Source organism: Moschus berezovskii, chromosome 19, assembly GCF_049115385.1.
Source record: "Moschus berezovskii isolate FMDL1 chromosome 19, NW_MosBer_1.0, whole genome shotgun sequence".
In the NCBI taxonomy this organism is placed as follows: domain Eukaryota; kingdom Metazoa; phylum Chordata; class Mammalia; order Artiodactyla; family Moschidae; genus Moschus; species Moschus berezovskii.
In genome coordinates, this window is record NC_142478.1 from 51386891 (window position 1) to 51410870 (window position 23980).

At 41.6% G+C, this 23980-nt stretch overlaps 1 protein-coding gene across 2 annotated transcripts in view; it reads right to left on the minus strand.

Annotated features, from left to right (window-relative positions):
* Positions 1-23980, minus strand: part of GLT1D1 (glycosyltransferase 1 domain containing 1) — a 120441-nt gene that overhangs the window by 70745 nt on the left and 25716 nt on the right. For both annotated transcript variants that reach the window (XM_088827839.1, XM_055405244.2), the window contains exons 3-4: positions 20504-20609; positions 12926-12977 (exon numbers count right to left, since the gene is read on the minus strand). In XM_088827839.1, coding sequence (XP_088683965.1) covers positions 12926-12977; positions 20504-20609 — 158 coding nt within the window. The remainder of the gene's footprint in view (positions 1-12925; positions 12978-20503; positions 20610-23980) is intronic.

Here is a 23980-nt window from a genome sequence, read left to right on the forward strand (position 1 = left end):
GGGCCCTGGATTCAATCCCTGGTTGGGGAACTAAGATCCTGTAAGCTGAGAGGCAAGGCTAAAAAATAAAAAAAGAGTTAAAAATAAAAAGGAGGGGGCACGACCTTTTCACCGAATTCTTACAACTGAACCAAGCCAAGACTTTTCAAGAAAAGGAAAAAAAGCCACGAATGAGATGGGGGAGAAATCCGAAAACTAAACTGGGGTCCGATTTCACGGGATCCAATCTGGAACAGGCAATAAAAATGAAACTAAAATAACTCTGGGCAAAAATCAAGGCATGAATGTGTAATATATGTAATCTAGTCCAGCGATTCAAGAAATAGGAATGGCAACAGGAAAATCCCCAAGAAGATTTTAAAAAATACAGTTAAATCTATGGAGTAAATAACATGGAATCATTGGTGATCTGGAGCTTCCCAGGTGGCGCCAGTGGTAAAGAACCTGCCTGCCAATGCAGGAGACAATAGAGACGTGGGGTTCCTGGGTCAGGAAGATCCCCTGGAGGAGGGCATGGCAACCCACTCCAATATTCTTGCCTGGAGAATCCCATGGACAGAGGAGCTTGGTGGATTACAGTCCACAGGGTCGCAAAGAGTCAGACACCTCTGAAGCGACTTAGCATGTATGCATAGATGATTTTATTCATGCACGCATTGCTGATTTTATTTTATTCAAGAGCTTTCCCTGAAAGCTTTCTGTGCCTTAGCAATCTTTTGAATTAGAAGCAATGCTTCGGATCATTCCAAAAGTTTGTGCCCCAGGTTATGGGAAAGGTTAACTCAGAATCTATACTCTGAAATTGATGAGCTTTTCCATCCTTTGGAAAAACTTTAAAACTTTTCAATTCCCAGGGATCTCACATGGGGGAAAAAAATGCAAAGAACACTTGCAGTTCTATCAAGAAATCTCTGAGGGAAGCCAATCATAATAGAAGTTATTAGAAATGATTAGCTCCCTAGGATATGACCAGTCCCTGGTGCTTCCTTTGCAGCCTATTTGCAGGGAGGGCCAGCATTACAAACTAGGGTTTCCAAAGATGAAACAAAGGAAGCAAATGTTTCCTAAGTTTCCACTGTAGTAGAAGCTATAATAAAAGATGTGGTCTGTGCAGCTTCTGTCAATGTGATTTTTCAAAGATGATCAGATATAAAGCAGTAGGCCATGCAGGAAGAAGAAGAAATAAGCAATTCTCAGGACAACAAACTTTAACGATTAGGCAAGAGGCAGCCCATTCAGATTAGAACAGAACTTCACGACGAAGATAATCACGATGGAATGATCACTCACCTGGAACCAGACATCTTGGAATGTGAAGTCAAGTGGGCCTCAGAGAGCATCACTACGAACAAAGCTAGTGGAGGTGATGGAATCCCAGTTGAGCTATTTCAAATCTTAAAAGATGATGCTGTGAAAGTGCTGCACTCAATATGCCAGCAAATTTGGAAAACTCAGCAGTGGCCACAGGACTGGAAAAGGTCAGTCTTCATTCCAATCCCAAAGAAAGGCAATGCCAAAGAATGCTCAAACTACTGCACAATTGCACTCATCTCACACGCTAGTAAAGTGATGCTCAAAATTCTCCAAGCCAGGCTTCAGCAGTATGTGAACCGTGAACTCCCAGATGTTCAAGCAGGTTTTAGAAAAGGCAGAGGAACCAGAGATCAAATTGCCAACATCCGCTGGATCATGGAGAAAGCAAGAGAGTTCCAGAAAAACATCTATTTCTGCTTCATTGACTATGCCAAAGCCTTTGACTGTATGGATCACAATAAACTGTGGAACATTCTGAAAGAGATGGGAATACCAGACCACCTGACCTGCCTCTTGAGAAACCTGTATGCAGGTCAGGAAGCAACAGTTAGAACTGGACATGGAACAACAGACTGGTTCCAAATAGGAAAAGGAGTACGTCAAGGTTGTATATTTCACCCTGTTTATTTAACTTATATGCAAAGTATATCATGAGGAACGCTGGGCTGGAAGAACACAAGATTGTATCAAGATTGCCGGGAGAAATATCAATAATCTCAGATATGCAGATAACACCACTCTTATGGCAGAAAGTGAGGAGGAACTCAAAAGCCTCTTAATGAAAGTGAAAGAGGAGAGTGAAAAGGTTGGCTTGAAGCTCAACATTCAGAAAACAAAGATCATGGCATCTGGTCCCATCACTTCATGGGAAATAGATGGGGAAACAGTGTCAGACTTTATTTTTTTGGGCTCCAAAATCACTGCAGATAATGATCGCAGTCAGGAAATTAAAAGACGCTTACTCCTTGGAAGGAAAGTTATGACCAACCTAGATAGCATATTAAAAAGCAGAGATATTACTTTGCCAACCAAGGTCTGTCTAGTCAAGGCAATGGTTTTTCCCGTGGTCATGTATGGATGTGAGAGTTGGACTGTGAAGAAAGCTGATTGCTGAAGAATTGATGCTTTTGAACTGTGGTGCTGGAGAAGACTCTTGAGAGTTCCTTGGACTGCGAGGAGAGCCAACCAGTCCATCCTAAAGGAGATCGATCCTGGATGTTCATTGGAAGGACTGATGCTAAAGCTGAAACTGCAATACTCTGGCCACCTCATGTGACGAGTTGATTCACTGGAAAAGAGTCTGATGCTGGGAGGGATTGGGGGTGGGAGGAGACGGGGACGACAGAGAATGAGATGGCTGGATGGCATCACCGACTCGATGGACATGAGTTTGAGTGAATTCCGGGAGTTGGTGATGGACAGGGAGGCCTGGCGTGCTGTGATTCATGGGGTCGCAAAGAGTCGGACACGACTGAGCGACTGAATTGAACTGAACTGAACTGAACTGAACACGGACATTGGCCTTTTGAGCTCACCTGTGCCATGAACCGGGCATATGACAGCCAATGAGATCTGTCCGGTTTTCTGTATTTCAACTTCCAAAAGAACTGTGATGAGTATAGGTACACAATGAAAGGAAAATTACTCTTTAAGTATCACCTAACTGCTTCCAGACATAGAAGGCAATGGCAAGCCACTCCAGTACTCTTGCCTAGAAAATCCCATGGACGGAAGAGCCTGGTAGGCTGCAGTCCATGGGGTCGCTACGAGTCAGACATGACTGAGCGACTTCACTTTCCCTTTTCACTTTCACGCATTGGAGAAGGAAATGGCCACCCACTCCAGTGTTTTTGCCTGGAGAATCCCAGGGACAGGGGAGCCTGATGGGCTGCCGTCTATGGGGTCACACAGAGTCGGACACGACTGAAGTGACTTCGCAGCAGCAGCAGCAGCAACTGCTTCCAGAAAGTATTATTCTTTAAGGAGTGCCAAGGCAGGGCAGATACACGAAGGCTCTGGAGGCAGTGACTCAGTTTCCAAAAAAAATAATACCCACTAAAAAGTAACAATGCCAGGAAACTTAGCTCAGCACTAAACTCAGCAAAGAGTACCCATGTGACATGTTGGTTGTTCTGAATCTGACAGTTGCATCAAGCAATATTGACTCAAGCTCACAATTTTGTAAAAATAGTTAACAAATAAATATTTGAATCTAGAAGAAGTCCTCTTAGCTGAGTACTTATTAGAAAAAAAAAAAAGCACATGTACAGTGCAATTAAACTTTACAGAGATCTGTGGGATTTTCACCCAATGGAGACAAATTAAACCACACTCATTGGTTCTGCAGAGAGAAAAGGCTTCAGTTAAGACTATATCTAAACCGAATTGGTTTTTAATTATTCTGGTGAAATAGTTACATTTTCTGGTAAAAGTCTGGTGAGTTTAGAAAAAGCATTCTGAACATGGACTAGAATTAGAAGTGCCCAAATTTGCATTCTGAAGGTCTGTTATTGTGGCAAGAAATCAAAGTTCTTTTTAGACTAGTTTTAAATTTGTACAATGCCTAGATCACAGTTAGACATGTATGGTGAATCCAATTCTTAAACACACCAAATCAAAGGTAAAATATCACAAAACAACATAGTAGTACTATCCCAAAACATAACCAATATTGAACTTGGGTGATCAATACTAATGACATAGCAGGCAGACCTAGTAAAAAGCCCCCTGGGACAGTGCTCCCTTACAAAGTAGGCAGGACATCACATTAAGGCTGACATAAGTAACATTAAAAAAATAATGACCAGCCCAAACAAAGGCATTCCAGTTAAAAGAGATAACACTTTCTTTATCAAAATCCAATCAACTAATTTGTGCAGAGTCAGAGAAGCGGATAGACGATCATAAACACAGTGTCCAAAATCATGTTTCTTTTTTTTTCTCATTGCCTTTTTTTAAAAATTGAAGTATAGCTGATTAGCAGCATTGTGTTCATTTCAAGTATACGGCAAAGTGATTCAGTTATACATACATATATATTTTTTTTTTCAGATTCTTTTCCCTTTTCAGTTCAGTTCAGTCGCTCAGTCGTGTCCGACTCTTTGCGACCCCATGAATCACAGCACGCCAGGCCTCCCTGTCCATCACCAATTCCCGGAGTTCACTCAAACTCATGTCCATCGAGTCGGTGATGCCATCCAGCCATCTCATTCTCTGTCGTTCCCGTTTCCTCCCACCCCCAATCCCTCCTAGCATCAGACTCTTTTCCAGTGAGTCAACTCGTTGCATGAGGTGGGCAAAGTATTGGAGTTTCAGCTTTTAGGTTACTACAAAATATTGAGATAGTTCCCTGTGCTATACTGTACATCCCAAAATAACATTTCCAAAGGAACATCCTAGGTTTCTCAGAGGGCTGAAATTAGCTGGTTTGCAAAATAAACTCTCTCTTTGCTCATTTCTGTTATTATTTCTTCCACTACCAGATACTGTAGAAACATATGTTTTAGAAATCTTGAACAAGGTGCTCAGCACATGCATGTCTGTGGCATGTTGCACTGTCCAATACTGCAGCTCTGGGCACATGACTCCACTGGGTCCTTGAAGTAGATAGAGCTGGTCTGGATGAAAATGTGCCCCTCAAGTGTAAAATGCACTCAATTTCAAATACTTAATACCTCCCCCAAAATGTGAAATATCTCGTTGGTCATTTTTATATTGCTCAGGTGTTTAAATCATATTTTGGATATAGTAGGCATGCAGTTAAGAATGTGGCCTTGGGGAATTCCCAGGTGGTCCAGTGGTAAAGAATCTGCCTTCCAATGCAGGGAACACTGGTTGATCCCTGGTCAGGGAACTAAAAATTCCACATGCCATGGGGCAATTAAGCCTGTGTGCCACAACTAAGATCTGATGCAACCAAATTAAAAAAAAAAAAATTAAGAACGTGGCCTCAGCCAAGACAGGTCCTGCTCATTCCCTAGGCTTCTAGGAAATAATCTGTGTGATTCCTAAGGGGCATGTATTGCTTAGGGTGGGGCCAGCCACAGCTAACAGTCTTAGGTGGGAACTGGCATGCCAGGAAGACCACCATGTGATAGAATGTGGGAACTTGGGGTCAAGTGGTATCAATCCACTTGGAAGACTGGATTCAACCATGTAGTCAATCAATCAAGTCTATGTAATGAGCCCTGGTATAAACTTTGGACACCAAATTCGAGTGAGCTTCCTGGGCTAGCAAAACTCTGTGTATACTGTCTCAGATCAATAACTGGAAATTAATTAAGATCTCTGCAAATGGCACAATTTCTTTTTCTCGTGGCTGAGTAATATTCCGTGATATATATGTGTCACATCTTCTTTACCCATTCCTCTGTTGATGGATATTTAGGTTGCTTCTGTGTCTTGGCTATTGCAAATAGTGCTGCAATAAGCATTGGGGTGCATGTATCTTTCGGAATTACGGTTTTCTCCAGGTATATGCCCACAAGTGGGATTGCTGGGTCATATGGTAGTTCTGTTTTTAGTCTGTCATACAGAGTGAAGTCAAAAAGAGAAATACTGCATATTAATGCATATATGTGGAATCTAGAAAAATGGTACAGATGAACCCATTTGCAAAGCAAAAATAGAGACACAGATGTAGAGAATAAACATATGGACACCAAGCCAGGGAAGGAGGGTGGGACGAACTGGAAGGTTGGGACTGGTGTATATATACTACTATGTATAAAATAGGTAACCAATCAGAACCTACTGTATAGTTCAGGGAACTCTACTCTGTCCTCTGCAGTGACCTAAATGGGAAGGAAATCCAAAAAAAAAGGGGATATATGTATACATACAGCTGATTCACTTTGTTGTACAGCAGAAACTGACACACAATCGTAAAGCAACTATACACCAATAAAAACTGTTTTAAAATAACTGGAGGTTAAAATGACCACAGGTGGATAACCAGAGGGCACAGAGTCTTGGTTCCACCAGGGAGAAGGCCATGGAGGATCAGCCCCTGTGTCTCTTCCTTTGGCTGATTTTAGTCTGTATCCTTTCCCAGCAATAAACCATAATTGTGGGTATAACACTCAGTGAGTTCTGAATCTTGCAAGGAAATTCTCAAACTTGAGGCTGGTTCTGGGGACCCCTGAACTTGCAGTCGATGTCAAAAGTGAGGTTAGTCTATGCAGGTTGGCTTATCTTTCACAGGTTGGCTAACTCCAGGAGGTGGATTAAGTAAAACAGATCATTAAAACTGATTTTTCTTGTTTTCACTTACCTTTTAAAAGGTGGCTACCAGAAAATTTTAAATTATATCCATTGCTCACCTTTATAGGTTGCATTGAACTTCTAGTATAGTACTGGTGTCAAGAGAGTGCCTATGGGGACTTCCCCGGTGATGCAGTGGTTAAGTAGTGCAAGGACACTTCCAATGCAGGGGGCACACGTTCAATTCCTGACCAGGGAACTAAGATCCCACATGCCACATAGCAGAGGCAAAATGTTTTTAATAAAATTAAAATTTTTTAAGAGCATTCATGTGTTTTTATACAAATGAAGCTTGAGAAAATATAAGTTTTAAGTCAGCTTTTATGCTCAAAACTGTATTTATCTACACAGACTCTAATGAAATCACAAAAGCAGTAAGGAGCAAAGGCTGTAAATCTTTCTTTCTAATCTGGGATTATTGGAACTTGATTCTGGTCTGATAATAATTAGAAAAGATTAACTATATTTATACCTGAGCCAAGCCTGCTCACCAAAATAAAGAAGAAAGAATTAAAAACAAAAGCTGGCAGTTCAATAATGAAGAACAAACCTTAATTATTAAAACACTGCATCACTGTTCAGAACACATAACTGTAAACAGTCTTTCCACAAAAATCCATCTCAAAGAATTCCAAAGATATGGCTGAACAGTGAACCTTTATATTATTTCTATATAGTTTTTATTTTTAAAAACTAATCAAATAAAGATATTGAGCTGAACTTTATTGAAAAATCATCCACAAAAAAAAATTCCAAAAAGCTGTATTTAAAAAAAAAAAACATGTTCACATTCGAATTTAATAACTAACCCCATCACTTTAAACTATAAAAATAAATTCATCCTTTCTGCTATGAGCTTTTATGATACTGCCTCTGATATCATCATCTAAAACCAAACAAGTTTTGCTGATTTCTCCCATTTTTCTTCAAATGCCTTGTTATTATATTTGGGAAAGTATCTTTCTGAAAACAAAGACTGCTAACCCAGAATTAGAGTGTGACTGACCTTCTGGGTGAGAGGCAAATGGCCAACTTAATCTTGAAATGTAAGATGATCCTTCCAGGAATTCCCTGGTGGTCCAGTGGTTAGGACTCTGCACTCTCATTGCACTGTGGTGGCTCAGGGCTCACTGCTGTGGCCAGCAAGCCCCTCGGCCCAGCCAAAAAAAAAAAAAAAAAGAGAGATGACTCTTCATATAGGATATTGCTAGTTATTATCACCAGGACTGCAAGTTCAGTTCAGTTGCTCAGTTGTGTCCGACTCTTTGCAACCCCATGAATCCCTGTCCATCACCAACTCCCGGAGTACACTCAAACTCATGTCCATCGAGTTGGTGATACCATCCAGCCATCTCATTCTCTGTCGTCCCCGTCTCCTCCCACCCCCAATCCTTCCTAGCATCAGACTCTTTTCCAGTGAGGTGGCCAAAGTATTGGAGTTTCAGCTTTAGCATCAGTCCTTCCAATGAACACCCAGGATTGATCTCCTTTAGAATGGACTGGTTGGATCTCCTTGCAGTCCAAGGGACTCTCAAGAGTCTTCTCCAACACCACAGTTCAAAAGCATCAATTCTTCGGCGATCAGCTTTCTTCACAGTCCAACTCTCACATCCGTACATGACCACTGGAAAAACCATAGCCTTGACTAGACGGACCTTTGTTGGCAAAGTAATGTCTCTGCTTTTTAATATGCTGTCTAAACTCAGCCCCAAATGTAATTGAACTATGCATTTAATACCGCTTCCTCAGCATCACGTCTAAAAGTTAATCCCATCTAAGAACAATCATTTACACGTTTCGAGTATCACCTTGACACTGCTGACTCCTACATCTGTTATCTCCAGCTGCACTCCTTTCTGACCACAGCTGGATAGTTACCCCTCAGGTTCCATCTTTGTCTCTAATTCAATGTGTCTGCAACTCAAAGGCTCCATATTCCTCCCTTTCCTCATCTAAACTCCTTGACTCAAGTTCTTTCAACTTATTCATAAAATATTAACATCCCTGAGCTCCTTTTTACTCTTCCTTACACACTATGATCCTCCTGCCCACAAATGGATCCATAACATGGAGCTTATGTTTAAAAAAAAAAAAAGCTTTACCCAAGGAATATTTGCCCAGAAGTATTTGCAGGTAAATGGCACATATGCACAGATAAAATGGAACGGTCACTCTGCTGTCACAGCATTGCTCATCATCAATACTCCAATATCAAATAAAAAGTTTAAAAAAACATAATGAAACATAAAACATTCATCAAATTGTAATGCTACTTACGGGGCTTTTACTGGGGCCAGCCAAAGGGGTTTATAGACTCAAAAACTGGAAGCTAACTACCGCAATTAGTTGTTCAGAATAAAAGCTGGGTTGGAAAGTTAAAACAATAAAATGGCATGGTGGTTGTGATTTTTTTAAATATTCTAGAAAAAAGACATGTGTGTGTGTGAGTGTGTGTATGGGTGTGTGTGTGTGTGTGTATAGGAGTTGTGAGTAGAGAATGAGAGCAGATTAAATAAGGATTGGAGAATGGTAAGTAGACAGTACATATGTAGATTTTTACCCTACTATTCTTGCTACTTTTTTGCATGCTTGGACATTTCTATATTAAAAAGTTTTAAAGAAGGATCCATTCCTGACAAAGTCAACTGGACAAAAATGTATTGAATGGGAGGTGTTATGCTACCTCTGGGGATAACGGGGTGAACCATATCTGGTCCCTGACCTCAAAGAGCTCACAACTACACGGAGAGAAAAGCAAAGGAAAGAAGTGTTACAACCATGAGGGATAAACGCTAAGTGCGGCGGATTATTAAAATGCACCACAGATCACCCAGTCCTTGAATCCAAGCTTTTTCAAGGCTATCTTGACGATCATCCTGTAATGAGGTAGAGATAACGTCTCCATTCTTGACTTGCTCTCGCCAACAGGACAGGAGCAAACGTCACACAGGCAGAAGCGTGCAGCTAGCTCGTGTACTGGTGCCTGTGCTCTCCTGTCACTGAGCTTAATACAGGGCAATAGACCACACAGAGAGAGACAGCAAGTGTCCCAGCCAGCCCCGTGGAGGGGCTCCAGCATGTGAGCTAAGCCACGCTGGAAAACCCAGCCTTGCTGAGCTGACCTCAGCCAGAAATGCCCAGACAACACAAAAAACACATGATAAATGTTTGTCTTAATGCACTATGTTTGATGAGCTTTGTTAAGTAGCAAAAATTAACTGATACAGCAGTGAACAGATCTCTACCAGTTTTGGAGACACATAGATTTTACGGACAAAGGTGATGTTTAAATTGAGAAGTTAAGGGAGCCCAGCCTGGCACTCTGTGATGACCTACAGGGGTGGGAGGGTAGGGTGGAAGGGAGGCTCAAGAGGGAAGGAATATATGTATATACACATATAGTTATGACTAGCAGGAACCAATATAACACTGTAAAGCAATTATTCTCCAATTAAAAAATAAATTTAAAAAAATTGAGAAATTAGAGAAAGGGGAGAAAACTCATGGGGGAGAAATATGCTTCAACAAGGAAAAGTCTTCTTTTATGTCTGGCTTAACAGAAGACAGTTGGAGTCTCATATTTGCTACTCTATTCAATCTGTTTCCATATGTTGTTTAGGCTGAAGTATAGAAAGAAAATTCTGCTTCTTGCTGATAGTTGCAATGGTGAGGAGTATTTTAATCTGAGCCCTTCCTGAGCCTTTTCAGATCATTATGGGTTTTATTCTTGGATATGATACCAAACACTTGCTTGTTGGAAGAAAAACTATGATCAACCTAGACAGCATATTAAAAAGCAGAGACATTACTTTGTAGACAAAGGTCCGTCTAGTCAGAGCTGTGGTTTTTCCAGTAGCCAGGTATGGATGTGAGAGTTGGACTATAAAGAAAGCTGAGCACCGAAGAATTGATGCTTTTGAACTGTGGTGTTGGAGAAGACTCTTGAGAGTCCCTTGGACTGCAAGGAGATCCAACTAGTCAATCCTAAAGGAAATGAGTCCTGAATATTCATTGGAAGGACTGATGCTGAAGCTGAAGCTCCAATACTTTGGTGACCTGATGCAAAGAACTGACTCATTTGAAAAGACCCTGATGCTGGGAAAGATTGAAGGCGGGAAGAGAAGGGGACAACAGAGGATGAGATGGTTAGATGGCATCACCGACTCAATGGACATGAGTTTAAGCAAGCTCTGGGAGTTGGTGATGGACAGGGAAGCCTGGTGTGCTGCAGTCCACGGGGTCACAAAGAGTCAGACATGACTGAACGACTGAACTGATGACACTGAAACTCAACAAATGGTTATTTCTTAAATGTGAGTTGCAAGACGGAACCTGAAATTACATCACATTCTGATATATTAAAATCCATAGGTCTATCTTGCACTTTGATGGTTCTGTTATCTATATATCGTTCTGTAGTGCCACCTGTTAGTCTTCTGAAAAATTATTGGTTCACTGAGTGACACAGGTCTTTCTAACGTGGAACCAGTTCATTAAACAGCATCCAAAAAAACAAAATCACATTTGTTAACATGACCGCTGATCTCATCAGGAAAGGCTGTCCAGGGAAGCGGTCTGCCTCTTGGCAGCTTGTGTGCGTGCTCAGTCTCTCGGTCGCCTCCAACTCTTTGCCATCTCACGGTCCATAGCCCGCCAGGCTCTTCTGTCCTTGGGATTTTCTACCCAATTCTAATTTTCGCTTGAAAATTCAAATGGTATCATTGGCAATAAATACTACTCGTTGTTTTTCTGGAAGCAACTCACTCAACTGTCTCATTTTTCAGGAAATGACTAAATGACTGCCAGATGCCCAAGTCTGAGGAAACATAATTTGGCTGCCAGTCTTTCAGATTAAAAGAAAAAAAAATCCTATGAAGAAGTAACTGGTTCAGTCTACAACCCCAACATCCCAGCAGGGCTTTTGCTCAAGATAACTCCATCCTTCACTCAGACCCAGTAGAAACAGTTGATGTATACTTCCCATGTCATCACACAAAACATTTTTTAAAATGTATTCAAAGTTTAATATTTGAGAAAATCAATAATTTTTATGCTTCATCGAGGACATTCTTAAGCTAAACTGGCTCTTGTTTTTTAACTGCAAGTGGGTGGTGGTGAATAATCCATGGGAACCCCTGCCTTCATGAAGATGAAGGCATCAGTGTTTTCCTCACCAGTGCTGTGCACATGGTGAAAAAGGTTTTGGCCTTTCATCATAGAGATCCTGAGAGAGTCCCGGGGAAACCCCTTTGAGAACCACTGGTACATCACTGCTATAAGGCTGATGAACAGTCATACTGATACAGACATGAAACTAGCAGCCAGGAAGCTTGCTGTTTTTCATTCATTACATTGCACTGAAAAATGCCCCCTCGGATTCTCTGCCTGGGGAGCTTGAGGTGGAAAAAAAAAAAAAGACTCTCCCCACTCTGGCTGCATGGGATCTTCAAGTGCACACAGTACTCTGGGCTTTTGTAAAGGACCACCATTCCCACAAGACTGTGTTTGCCCTTGTTGCATCGTAGCCATTTCTAAGCAGAAGGTTTTATGAGTTGAAATCCTATAGATAAAGAATGCACATGGCCAGCAAAATGCCACCAACAGGAATAATGCTTCCAGATGACAAGGGTGTAAGTGTGTAAGTGTGTAAGTGCCAGCACAATGACTGGCTGGCAAAGCCCAGGGGCCAGCAATCCTGGCGGCCCAGGCACACTGCAGGGGGCCACCACCTGAGAAAATAGCCTCGTGCCTATGGTCCACCCAAGGAAAGCTGCATTTCAGCTGGCTTTTTTCTCTAGTTTTGTATACACCAGCTCCACCAGGGCTACAGAGGATTTAGACTCCCACCAGCTCCTCTCACCTGTCCCCTAAGTTGTAATGAATTTAGAAAGTCAATAAGGGCATTAACTCACAGAGCGACAAAGCCCTCTGCTTATTAACGCTCTTCAAATAAGAGTCCAGCCTAGGAAACTCCAGGTGCCGCCGAAGGGACTACTTGTACAATCAGATTTTCTCAATGTGTACGAGGATGCTGCAGCATTTACAGTGTGATTTGTAAACCACTGCATCTGAGCATACAAAAGGAGAACTGACAAAGCATGAAGAGATCTGGGTATTGGGCTATTTTTGCTATTCAAGAAGAACATCAGAAAAAAAAATCAGTGAAGGTTTAAGAGTACCTACGCAAATTTAAAAAAAGAAAAAGTGAATATATGAGAAATATAATACACCATGATGGCCACCATGGACGGGCAGTGCCAATAGGAAGTTTGTCATCTCTTTAATAAAACTGCCCTCCTGTTCTCCAATCCTGCAACTTCGCCAGCACTGCCCAAATCAAAACACCTACCCACTGTCTTTGGGCCGTTTGCTTCATCGACTCCGTGAAAGCGACAGCAAATCTAGGAAAGCGAACAAAAAGAATGATAACAATTAGGGCAGAATCTAATTAACATAACTGAGAAACAGCGCTCTGGAACAAATGGTGAGAGACAGGTGAGAAGCGGAATTTACAGCGCAATCGATCCTTATTACTCACGGTCGCTGGCTATTAGGTCTCATCTCCACACAGAAGTTGTGTAGGCAGGAAATAAACAAATGAAGCTCAAACCTCCCTATTTTTCTTGTTCCTTTATGGAAGGAGAGAGAAGCAGAGATAACGACAGAAAGCAAGATGGATGAGAGAAGCAAGGAACTTCTTAATATTCAGGGGCAGGATATGTGGTTCACTGGCTTCGCTAAAGAAAGACGAGGCTGAAGTGCTCAAGATTTATTGAATGTTCGTGGACAAAGAATGTGAATATCCCCACTCATTGAGAATTGCGTGTTTCCAGAAGCAGGCCTGGGTACCCACGGAATGAGTCAGGTATGGAGCCAGAAAGTAAGACAGTTCAAAATATAGAGAGGGCTTGTTGAAAGGATGCAGAAGTCAACTCAAAATATCTCTGATGGCCACGGCTGGGGTGATTTGGGCACCAAAAAAAGTAATAGGAGCTACAGAGTCAAATATTGAGTTGGCCAAAAATTCATTCTGTAAGAGTGAAGTAAGCCAGAAAGGAAAACACCAATACAGTATACTAACGCATATATATGGAATTTAGAAAGATGGTAATGATAACCCTATATGCGAGACAGCAAGAGACACAGATGTATAGAACAGTCTTTGGGACTCTGTGGGAGAGGGCGAGGGTGGGATGATTTGGGAGAATGGCATTGAAACATGTATTTATCATATGTGAAACAGATCGCCAGTCCAGGTTCAATGCATGAGGCAGGATGCTCAGGGCTGGTGCACTGGGATGACCCAGAGGGATGGGATGGGGAGGGAGGTGGGAGGGGGGTTCAGGATGGGGAACACATGTACACCCATGGCAGATTCATGTCAATGTATGGCAAAAACCGCTACAATATTATAAAGTAATTAGCCTCCAATTAAAATAAATAAATTTATTTAAAAAAATTTATTCTGTAAGATGGCAGGAAAAAACCCAAACGAACTTTCTGGCCAACCCAATAAAATAAATAGCCATGAGTCCATGTTGATGTAACTATATAAATAATTGAACAAGTAACTAGGGTCAAACAGACAACTCTTCTTGTAGTAGAATTCCAATTAACCAATGTAGGAGTGGTAGAAATAGAAAATCATCATTATACAAACAGCACAGTAAAAAATGTTGCAGCAAAGAACCATTAATAGGGAATTCCCTGGCAGTTGAGTGGTTAGGACTTGGTGCTTCTGTGGTCAGGACCCGGATACGATCCCTGGTTGGAAAACTAAAGTCCTGCGAGCTGCACACACAGCACAGTCAACAAAAAAAGTCATTATTATGTGATCCTTCCCCTGTGGCGTGACCACGACAGAGGAGTTTGTATTCCCTTGTCTGTGTCTTCTCCAAGACTTCCCTTCTCCCCTCCCACTTTTACAACCAGCAACCAATCCCAGACACAGCCAATCGCATGCCCCTTACTTAAGGGAGAAATACAGAATCCTTCCTTTTGTGTGTGTTAAACATGAGCGAAGAGGACCAGACCACATTGAACCTTGCATCTGAGTCCAGTAGGGATTGGAGAATCCAGTGAGATCATCTCTATGCCCCCCAAACACTGGCAAAAAGATAAAATCAACTGTATTCTAAGGCCATCAACTTTTTTCCAAAAAATGAGGGTAAAAAGGAGAGACAAGCAGCTAAACAGCAGTTACAAGGAGTGTAGAAACCTTCATTGGCAGAAAACTGCAAAAATGAGAAACTTGAGAACCAAACAAAGAACATCTTGCCTGTAAATTGCCTGCCACAGTTCCCGGTCCCTAGTTCATTTCACATCTGCTATTATTATTCTCCACTAGTACTCACACAACTACCAGAACATCTGCAAGACGTTAGGGCACCCCACGGGGCCAGGGACAGCCTCACACTGTCAAAAAAGAAAAGGTCTCAAGAACCAAGAAGAGCCATTGAACAGAGAATGAGGCCAGTGACGCTAAGACTGCGCATTGTGCCCCATGACATCGCTGATGAATACACGCTCAAGTGCAGTCCTCCGGCTTTTGTGTTAAGGGAAATCCACTCACTGGGCAAGCCTGATGCTCTGCCTTCCTATGAGAGTGTCAGCTCCACATGTGCTGGAACACCGCTCTGCTCACATTCACCGCCCCAGCCCCTTGGAGCGTCTGGCACCCAGGAGGCAAAAATACCTGCTGGCTGAATGAGTGAATAAGCAAGAGAAGGAACAGTTTTGCCCTCAACTCCAACAGGAAACAGGTGAGGGCGAGAAAAGAATGGCGAGAGGGAGAAAAGACATGAAAAATGTGCCAGGTGTGCAGAGCAGACTCTGTGCGCATCACAGCCCGGAGGCTGACGGTGACTGTTCCTACCTGCATAATGGTCCCCACCGTCACATCCTGCTCATCTAACACCCAAGACGAGGCATCAGTAGGAGCTACAGCATATTTAAGACAACAGGGAGGGATGAGATGCTTGGGAGGATTTTCATCAAAGGTGCATGGGAAAATGTTCCAGGAGTCAGGAGGGTCAACTGGAATTAACTTGTCAGACATGTCATTTATTTCAGAGCTGCAGATAACACAGTCTTTATTGTCGCACCTTATATAGAAACAGTAGCAGTGGCTTTACACTCACCTAACAAATAACCTTTTAAGAGAGTTCCTAGCCCAAAGATCCTCAGAAGAAAAAGACATTTAAAATAACATGTGCTAAGTCACTTCAGTCATGTCTGACTCTGTGCAACTCTATGAACTGTAGCCTGCAAGGCTCCCCTAGCCATGGGATTCTCAAGGCAAGAATACTGGAGTGGGTTGCCATTTCCTCATTTCAACTACTTACAATAGGCAAGACATGGAAACAACCTAAATGTCCATCAACAGATGAATGGATAATTGAAAATGTGGTACATATATACATTGGAATATTACTTGGCCACAAAAAAGAATGAAATAATGTCATTTGCAACAACATGGATAGGCCTGGAGGTTATCATACTAAGTGAAGTCACTCAGACAGAGAAAGACAAATATGTAATATCACTTTTACGTGGAATCTAAAATTTGACAGAAATGAACTTATCTATGAAACCGAAACAGACTTTGGGACATAAAGAGCAGACTTGTGGTTGCCAAGGAGGGGAGGGATGGATTGGGAGGTTGGGGTTAGCAGATACAAACTATCATATATAAAATGGATAAACAATAAGGTCCTACTGTATGGCACAGGGAACTATATTCAGTATCCTGTGATAATCTATAACAGAAAAAAATATTAAAAAAGAATGCATATGTGTATAACTGAATCCTTTACAGCAGAAATTAACACAACATTGGAAATCAACTATACTTGAGTAAAAAATAAAAGAAATTCTATCTGAGGTAGCCATAAACAGAAACACATATCTTAGGAAAAATATAAAAACAACACTTTTGCACTTTTGCTTGAATATTGCCATTTCAAAACATATTTACACTGACAAAGAATTCTATTTGTCAAAAACATCTTCAGTAACACTAAGGAGCTCAGAAGCCATATGAAATTACTGACATTCAACCATTTTTGACCTACAAAACAGTAATTTCGTGTGGTTTAACCTACTAATGTGCTATAGATTTCATAATCGTGGAAGTACTTATGAGGCAATTCATTCCATACAAACTACTGGTCATTTGCTTGGCAAGGTTAAGCTTTTTTCTAATAGGCACCTGGATGAGCTTTCACTAAGCAACTTTCACAAATTTCAAATACTCCTTATTTAATTTTGGTATTTATAATTACCGAATAGTTATTACAGTGTTCAGAAACCAAAAAAGTGGGTGCTAAAATAAATTCGCATACTATACCATACAGGAAAAAAAGCTTTAAATACATAAAAAGTTAAGGGAATTTCCTGGTGGTCCAGTGGTTAGGACTCTGAGCTTCCACTGCAGAGGGTACAGGTTTGATCCCTGGTCTAGCAATTAATATCTCATTTGTTGCATGGCGAGGCCAATCAATAAATACAATTTTAAAGTTGAAAAGTATACCTTATAGGAAAAATACAAGTATTCAAATGAAACACCTGTCGTAAAGATAGACAAGTTCAATACTTTGTTCTATAGAAAACTGTGCTGTATCGTGTCAGACAAAAAAATCTATGATTCATGCAACTGCCCTGCCCACTAACTTCAATCAATAGCCCCCAAATAAAAATCAATGTGTGTTTTAATAATAACACAATGAATAATGCTAATGATAATATCATAAGATGATTCATTCCATACTGTTTCTCCCAAGAAGAATGATTTTCTTTCTAAAAGACAATGCATTACAGACTAAAGGAATCTAAACACATTAAATTTTTAGGGTATAAGAACAACAACAAGAAGAAAAACCTACAATGACACATAGCCTTTCAAGGTGAGCCGGCACTGTTTTCATGCCTCTATTTATTGTAAAACACACACACATACACAGAAGGTACTCCTTATCTTCAAAAGGTTGTATTGCAACATTTGTTTCCAGGAAGTCTTCAGGAAGAAGCAGGGTCCTGCAATGCAACTACATCCAACTGTGACCCTACTTTTAAGGAGCAAGACTGACACCTATCTTAACCAAAAGACATTGGGGGTGCCAGGTTTCAACAGTACATGAACTGTGAACTTCCAGATGTTCAAGCTCGTTTTAGAAAAGGCAGAGGAACCAGAGATCAAATTGCCAACATCCGCTGGATCATAGAAAAAAGCAAGAGAGTTCCAGAAAAACATCTATTTCTGCTTTATTGACTATGCCAAAGACTTTGACTGTGTGGATCACAACAAACTGTGGAAAATTCTTCAAGATATAGGAATATCAGACAACCTGACCTGCCTCCTGAGAAATCTGTATGCAGGTCAAGAAGCAACAGTTAGAACTGGACATAGAACAACAAACTGGTTCCAAGTCGGGAAAGGAATGCATCAAGGCGGTATATTGTCACCCTGCTTATTCAACTTCTATGCAAAGTACATCAAGAGAAACGTTGGGCTGGATGAAGCACAAGCTGGAATCAAGATTGCCATGAGAAATATCAATAACTTCAGATATGCAGATGACACCACCCTTATGGCAGAAAGCGAAGAAGAACTAAAGAGCCTCTTGATGAAAGTGAAAGAGGAGAATGAAAAAGTTGGCTTCAAACTCAACGTTCAGAAAACTAAGATCATGGCATCTGGTCCCATCACTTCATGGCAAATAGATGGGGAAACAGTGGAAACAGTGACAGGCTTTACTTTTGGGGGCTCCAAAATCACTGCATATGGTGATTGCAGCCATGAAATTAAAAGGCACTGACTCCTTGGAAGAAAAGTTATGACCAACCTAGACAGCATATTAAAAAGCAGAGACATTACTTTGCCAACCAAGGTCCGTCTAGTCAAGGCTATGGTTTTTCCAATGGTCATGTATGGATGTGAGAGCTGGACTATAAAGAAAGCTGAGTATTGAAGAATTGATGCTTTTGAACTGTGGTGTTGGAGAAGACTCTTGAGAGTCCCTTGGACTGCAAGGAGATACAACCAGTCCATCCTAAAGGAAATCAGTCCTGAATATTCATTGGAAGGACTGATGTTGAAGTTGAAATTCCAAAACTTTGGCCACCTGATGCGAAGAACTGACTCATTGGAAAAGACAATGATGCTGGGAAAGATTGAAGGTGGGAAGAGAAGGGGACAGCAGAGGATGAGATGGTTGGATGGCATCAACAACTCGATGAACATGAGTTTGAGTAAACTCTCGGAGTTGGTGATGGACAGGGAAGCCTGGCGTGCTGCAGTCCATGGGGTCTCAAAGAATCAGACATGACTAAGCAAATGAACTGAACTGAACTAGGCTATACAATAGAACCTGGAATTCTGTCCTTGGTATGGATCAGAAATGGGACAATTATACAGACTTGAAGAGGCCAGGACTCCCTAACCACAGTTCTTCAGCCACAGAAGGGTGACAGATGAGCCACAAAAAACCCAAGGCTAGCCACATACTGGGGACATGGAAGCAACCTAAATACACATCAACAGACAAACTGGATACATAAAAAGTGCCATGGGACTTCCCTGGTGGTCCACTGGTTAAGAATCCACCTGCCAAGGCAGGGGACAGGGGTTGGATCCCTGGTGCGGCATGACCCCACATGCCACAGAGCAATGGAGCCCATGCGCTCCAACCACTGAGTCCACACACTGCAACAGAAAGTAGCTTCCACTTGCCCCAACTAGAGAAAGCCTGTGCGCAGCAATGAAGACCCGGAGCAGCCAAAATTAAATACATAAATTAAAAAAATAAAATAAAAGACAATGTGGCACGCACACACACTAGAATACTATTCAGCCTCTAAAAAGGAGGCCATTCAGCCGTCTGCAACAACATGGATGAACCTGGGGCATACTTAGCTCAGAGAAACAAGCCAGACATTGAAGGACAAATGGGGTGGTGGGGGTGACTCCACCAATATGTGGAATCTAAAATAGGCAAACTCACGGAAGCATGAGTAAGATGAAAGAAGGTAGGGGAGGGAGAAACAGGAAGGTATTAGTCAGAGGGCACAAAGTTTCAGGAACTTCCCTGGTGGTCCAGTGGTTAGGACGCCATGCTCCCCACTGCAAGCGGCACCGGTTCTATCCCTGGTTGGGGAACTAAGAGAGTAAATCTTATGCATTTAAGATAATCTTACCTCAAGGAAAAAAGTCTCTTTTCTATTTAATTAAATTTGTAGCGATAGGAGATATTGGATGTTCATTATATTTGCTGTGATAATCATTTCAAATCAAATCATTATGCCATTCAACCCTGATGGCTCAGTCAGTAAAGAAGTTGCCTGCAATGCAGGAAAGCTGGGTTCAGTTCCTGGGTTGGGAAGATCCTTGGGAGAAGAAAATGACAACCCACTCTAGTACTCTTGCCTGGGAAATCCCATGGACAGAAGAGCCTGGCAGGTTAAGGTCCATGGGGTCGCAAGAGTCAGACAGGACTTAGCAAGAAACTACAGCCTTAAACTGATACAGTTCTGCATGTCAATTATATGTCAATAAAACTGGAAAAATTAAAACATTCTACTTGGGCAAACCCAATGCAAAGTTGACCCTAAATTGTGTGCTAATAAAGCTTGAGTTTACCTTATTCACTCTTAGCAATAATTCTATCTCTTCCACCGCAACAAACATTCTAAGAACATTCATCCAATATTAACTGAAGTCAGAGAATTGTTCAAGACCAGTAACTTGTTTACAATGACTATTCCTGGTAAAATAAACATGTGCCGACTGACTGAAAAAATGAAAGAAATTGTTTTTTTAAGGTAAGATATAAACCTCCGAAACTACTGGTTTACTCCATCGTTTTGTGTTAATGAATTTTATCCAAAAGGGTTAAACGCTTAACTCCTGTGAAATTCTCTTAAGTATTACCTGGCTTCTTCAAGGACTTTTCCCATCACTTTGTTTTTATCTCCCTGGTTAACATCTTCATTTAAATCAGTTCCACCGAAGATGATTCCAAAAGGAATTCCATTACCTGCAAAATTAGGATACTTAACAAAACACAGTTTACCTTTAAAACACCCTTTCACTAATTATTCCCAAGCATTGACATAAAAAACAAAAGTTCCCAAAACATATGGACTATGGCATGTTGTTTGTTCAATTACATCTAACTCTCCTGAATAGGACTTCCCTGGTAGCTCAGATGGTAAAGCGTCTGCATACAATGTGGGAGACCTGGGTTCAATCCCTGGGTCAGGAAGATCCTCTGGAGAAGGAAATGGCAACTCACTCCAGTACCCTTGCCTGGAAAATCCCGTGGACTGAGGAGCCTGGTAAGCTATAGTCCATGGGGTCACAAAGAGTTGGACATGACTGAGTGACTAAATTATCACTTTTTTCTCCTGAATAGAATGGGTATCACCATTGTGAACATGACATGGGGTTAATCATGTGAGACAAGGCCGTTTAAAATCAGTATGCTCTAAGTTTTAACATATGAAAAATGTTGTTAGCCTCCATCTATCAAAGTCAAGTATAATCATAATTCAAAAAGACACAAGTACCCCAATGTTCACTGCAGCACTATTTACAATATTTAGGACATGAAAGCAACCTACGTATCCACTGATAGGTGAATTGATAAAGAAACTTGATATCACCGAGGAAACGAGAATTGAAAGAGACACGTGTACCCCAATGTTCACCACAGCACTGTTTACAATAGCTAAGACATGGAAGCAACCTAGATGTCCATCAGCAGATGAATGGATAGGAAAGTTGTGGAATATCATTCAGCTGTTAAAAAGAACGCAGTTGAGTCAGTTCTAATGAGGTGGATGAAACTGGAGCCTATTATACAGAGTGAAGTAAGTCAGAAAGAAAAACACCAATATAGTATATTAACGCATGTATACAGAATTTAGAAAGATGGTAACGATGACCTTACGTGCAAGACAACAGAAGAGACAGATATAAAGAACAGACTGTGGGACTCTGTGGGGGAAGGCGAGGGGGGGATGATTTGAGAGAACGGCACTGAAACATGTTTATTACCATATGTGAAACAGATGACCAGTCCAGGTTCAACGTACGAAGCAAGGCACTCAAAGCTGGTGCACTGGGACGACCCAGGGGGATGGGATGGGGAGGGAGGTGGGAGGGGGGTTTGGGATGGGGAGGGAGGTGGGAGGGGGGTTTGGGATGGGGGGACACATGTACACTCATGGTTGATTCATGTCAGTGTATGCCAAAAACCACCACAATATTGCAAAGTAATTAGCCTGCAATTAAAATAAATAATTTTTTAAAAAGTTGTGAGATATATACACACACACACACACATGTATATATATTATAATGGAATATTCAGTTCAGTTCAGTTCAGTTCAGTCGCTCAGTCGTGTGCGACTCTCTGCGACCCCATGAATCACAGCACGCCAGGCCTCCCTGTCCATCACCAACTCCCGGAGTTCACCCAAACTCATGTCCATCAAGTCGGTGATGCCATCCAGCCATCTCATTCTCTGTCGTCCCCTTCTCCTCCCACCCCCAAACTTTCCCAGCATTAGAGTCTTTTCCAGTGAATCAACTCTTTGCATGAGGTGGCCAAAGTATTGGAGTTTCAGCTTCAGCATCAGTCCCTCCAATAAACACCCAGGATTGATCTCCTCTAGAATGGACTGGTTGGATCTCCTTGCAGTACAAGGGACTCTCAAAAGTCTTCTCCAGTACCACAGTTCAAAAGCATCAATTCTTCGGCGATCAGCCTTCTTCACAGTCCAACTCTCACATCCATACATGACCACGGGAAAAACCATAGCCTTGACTAGACGGACCTTTGTTGGCAAAGTAATGTCTCTGCTTTTCAATATACTATCTAGGTTGGTCATAACTTTCCTTCCAAGGAATATTACTCAGCCACAAAAAGTAATGAAATTGAGTCAACTGTCGTGATGTGGATGAACTCAGAGTCTATCATACAGAGTGAAGTCCAGAAAAAGAAAAACAAATACTGTCTGTTAATGCATGGGGCTTCCCTGGTGGTTCAGTGATAAAGAATCTGCCTGCTAATGCAGGAGATGCAGGTTTGATCCCTGGATTGGGAAGAATCCCTGGAGAAGGAAATGGTGATTCACTCCAGTATTATTGTCTGGGAAATCCCATGGATAGAGGAGTTTGATGGGCTACAATCCATGGGGTCACAAAAGAGTCCAGACATGACTTAGTGACTAAACAACAGCAATATTAACTCAAACATTTGGAAGCTAGAAAAATGGTACTGATGAATCTATTGCAGGCAAGAGCAGACACACAGACGTAGAGAATGAACATGTGGACTTAGCCAGGAAGGGGAGGGTGGGACGAATGGAGACAGTAGCACTGACATATGTACACTGCCAGGTGCAAAGCAGACAGCTAGTGGGACGCTGCTGTAGATCACAGGGAGCTCAGCCCGGTGCTCTGCGATGGCCTAGCGGGGTGGGGTGGGGGAGGGGCTGGGAACGAGGCTCAGCAGGGAGAGGAGATATGTATACCTATTTTAAACAGCCAATCCACATTGTTGTACAGCAGAAACTAACACAACACTGTAAACCAATTATCCTCCGACTAAAAATAAAAATAAAGCCAAGCGTATCGTCCCTGGGAAAGGGGTTAACTGGAACTGCTGGTGTTTAGGATGGAAAAAGAAGGCTTCAAATGTAGACCTGCCGTTCATGATATCAGTCACCATGACGGCGAGGAACCAGGAGGGAAAGGAGACACAGACTGTATCTTCCAGGAACATGCAGTATGATAAATCACGGAGGGCACAAATGTATGGGAACCGAAAATGTCTGAGATGCTGCGAATGTCAAATGCAAAAAGATTCCACTCCCTCTCCCCACCACCCCCAAAGGAGCATATTTATTCTGAATGATGAGCCCTAAACTGATGGAAGGCACATTTCCTACCTTGGTAATCTCAAAAGGCATGGAGCACGCACAGATCAATTTAAACAACGTGCTCATCAAATTGGGCTTCCCAGAAGGACTTCCAAAGGTCAATAAAAATTTCAAAAGAGCAAAAGCAAACCACTAAACAGACCAGATCTAATTTGAGTTCATACTGGGGTTTCTCAAACAAACCATCGCTACAGAGATTCAACATTGCAGTGAAAAGGTAGTGATCTTTCCCTGTATTTACCTTATAAATCTTTTGTCATGAAAAGGAGCAGATTTTATCTTTTTTCTTTCTGGTGAAGTGCCTCTCACTTCACAGCCTTTACATACTAACTCTGACAACTCACAGGAGGTACAGAAAGGCGGTAAGTAAAAAATTCAAATGAAAACTTTAAAAAGGAATTTAAGTTAAAAAAAAAATCAACAGCATTTTGATGAACACGATGTGTGTAGTAAAATGATC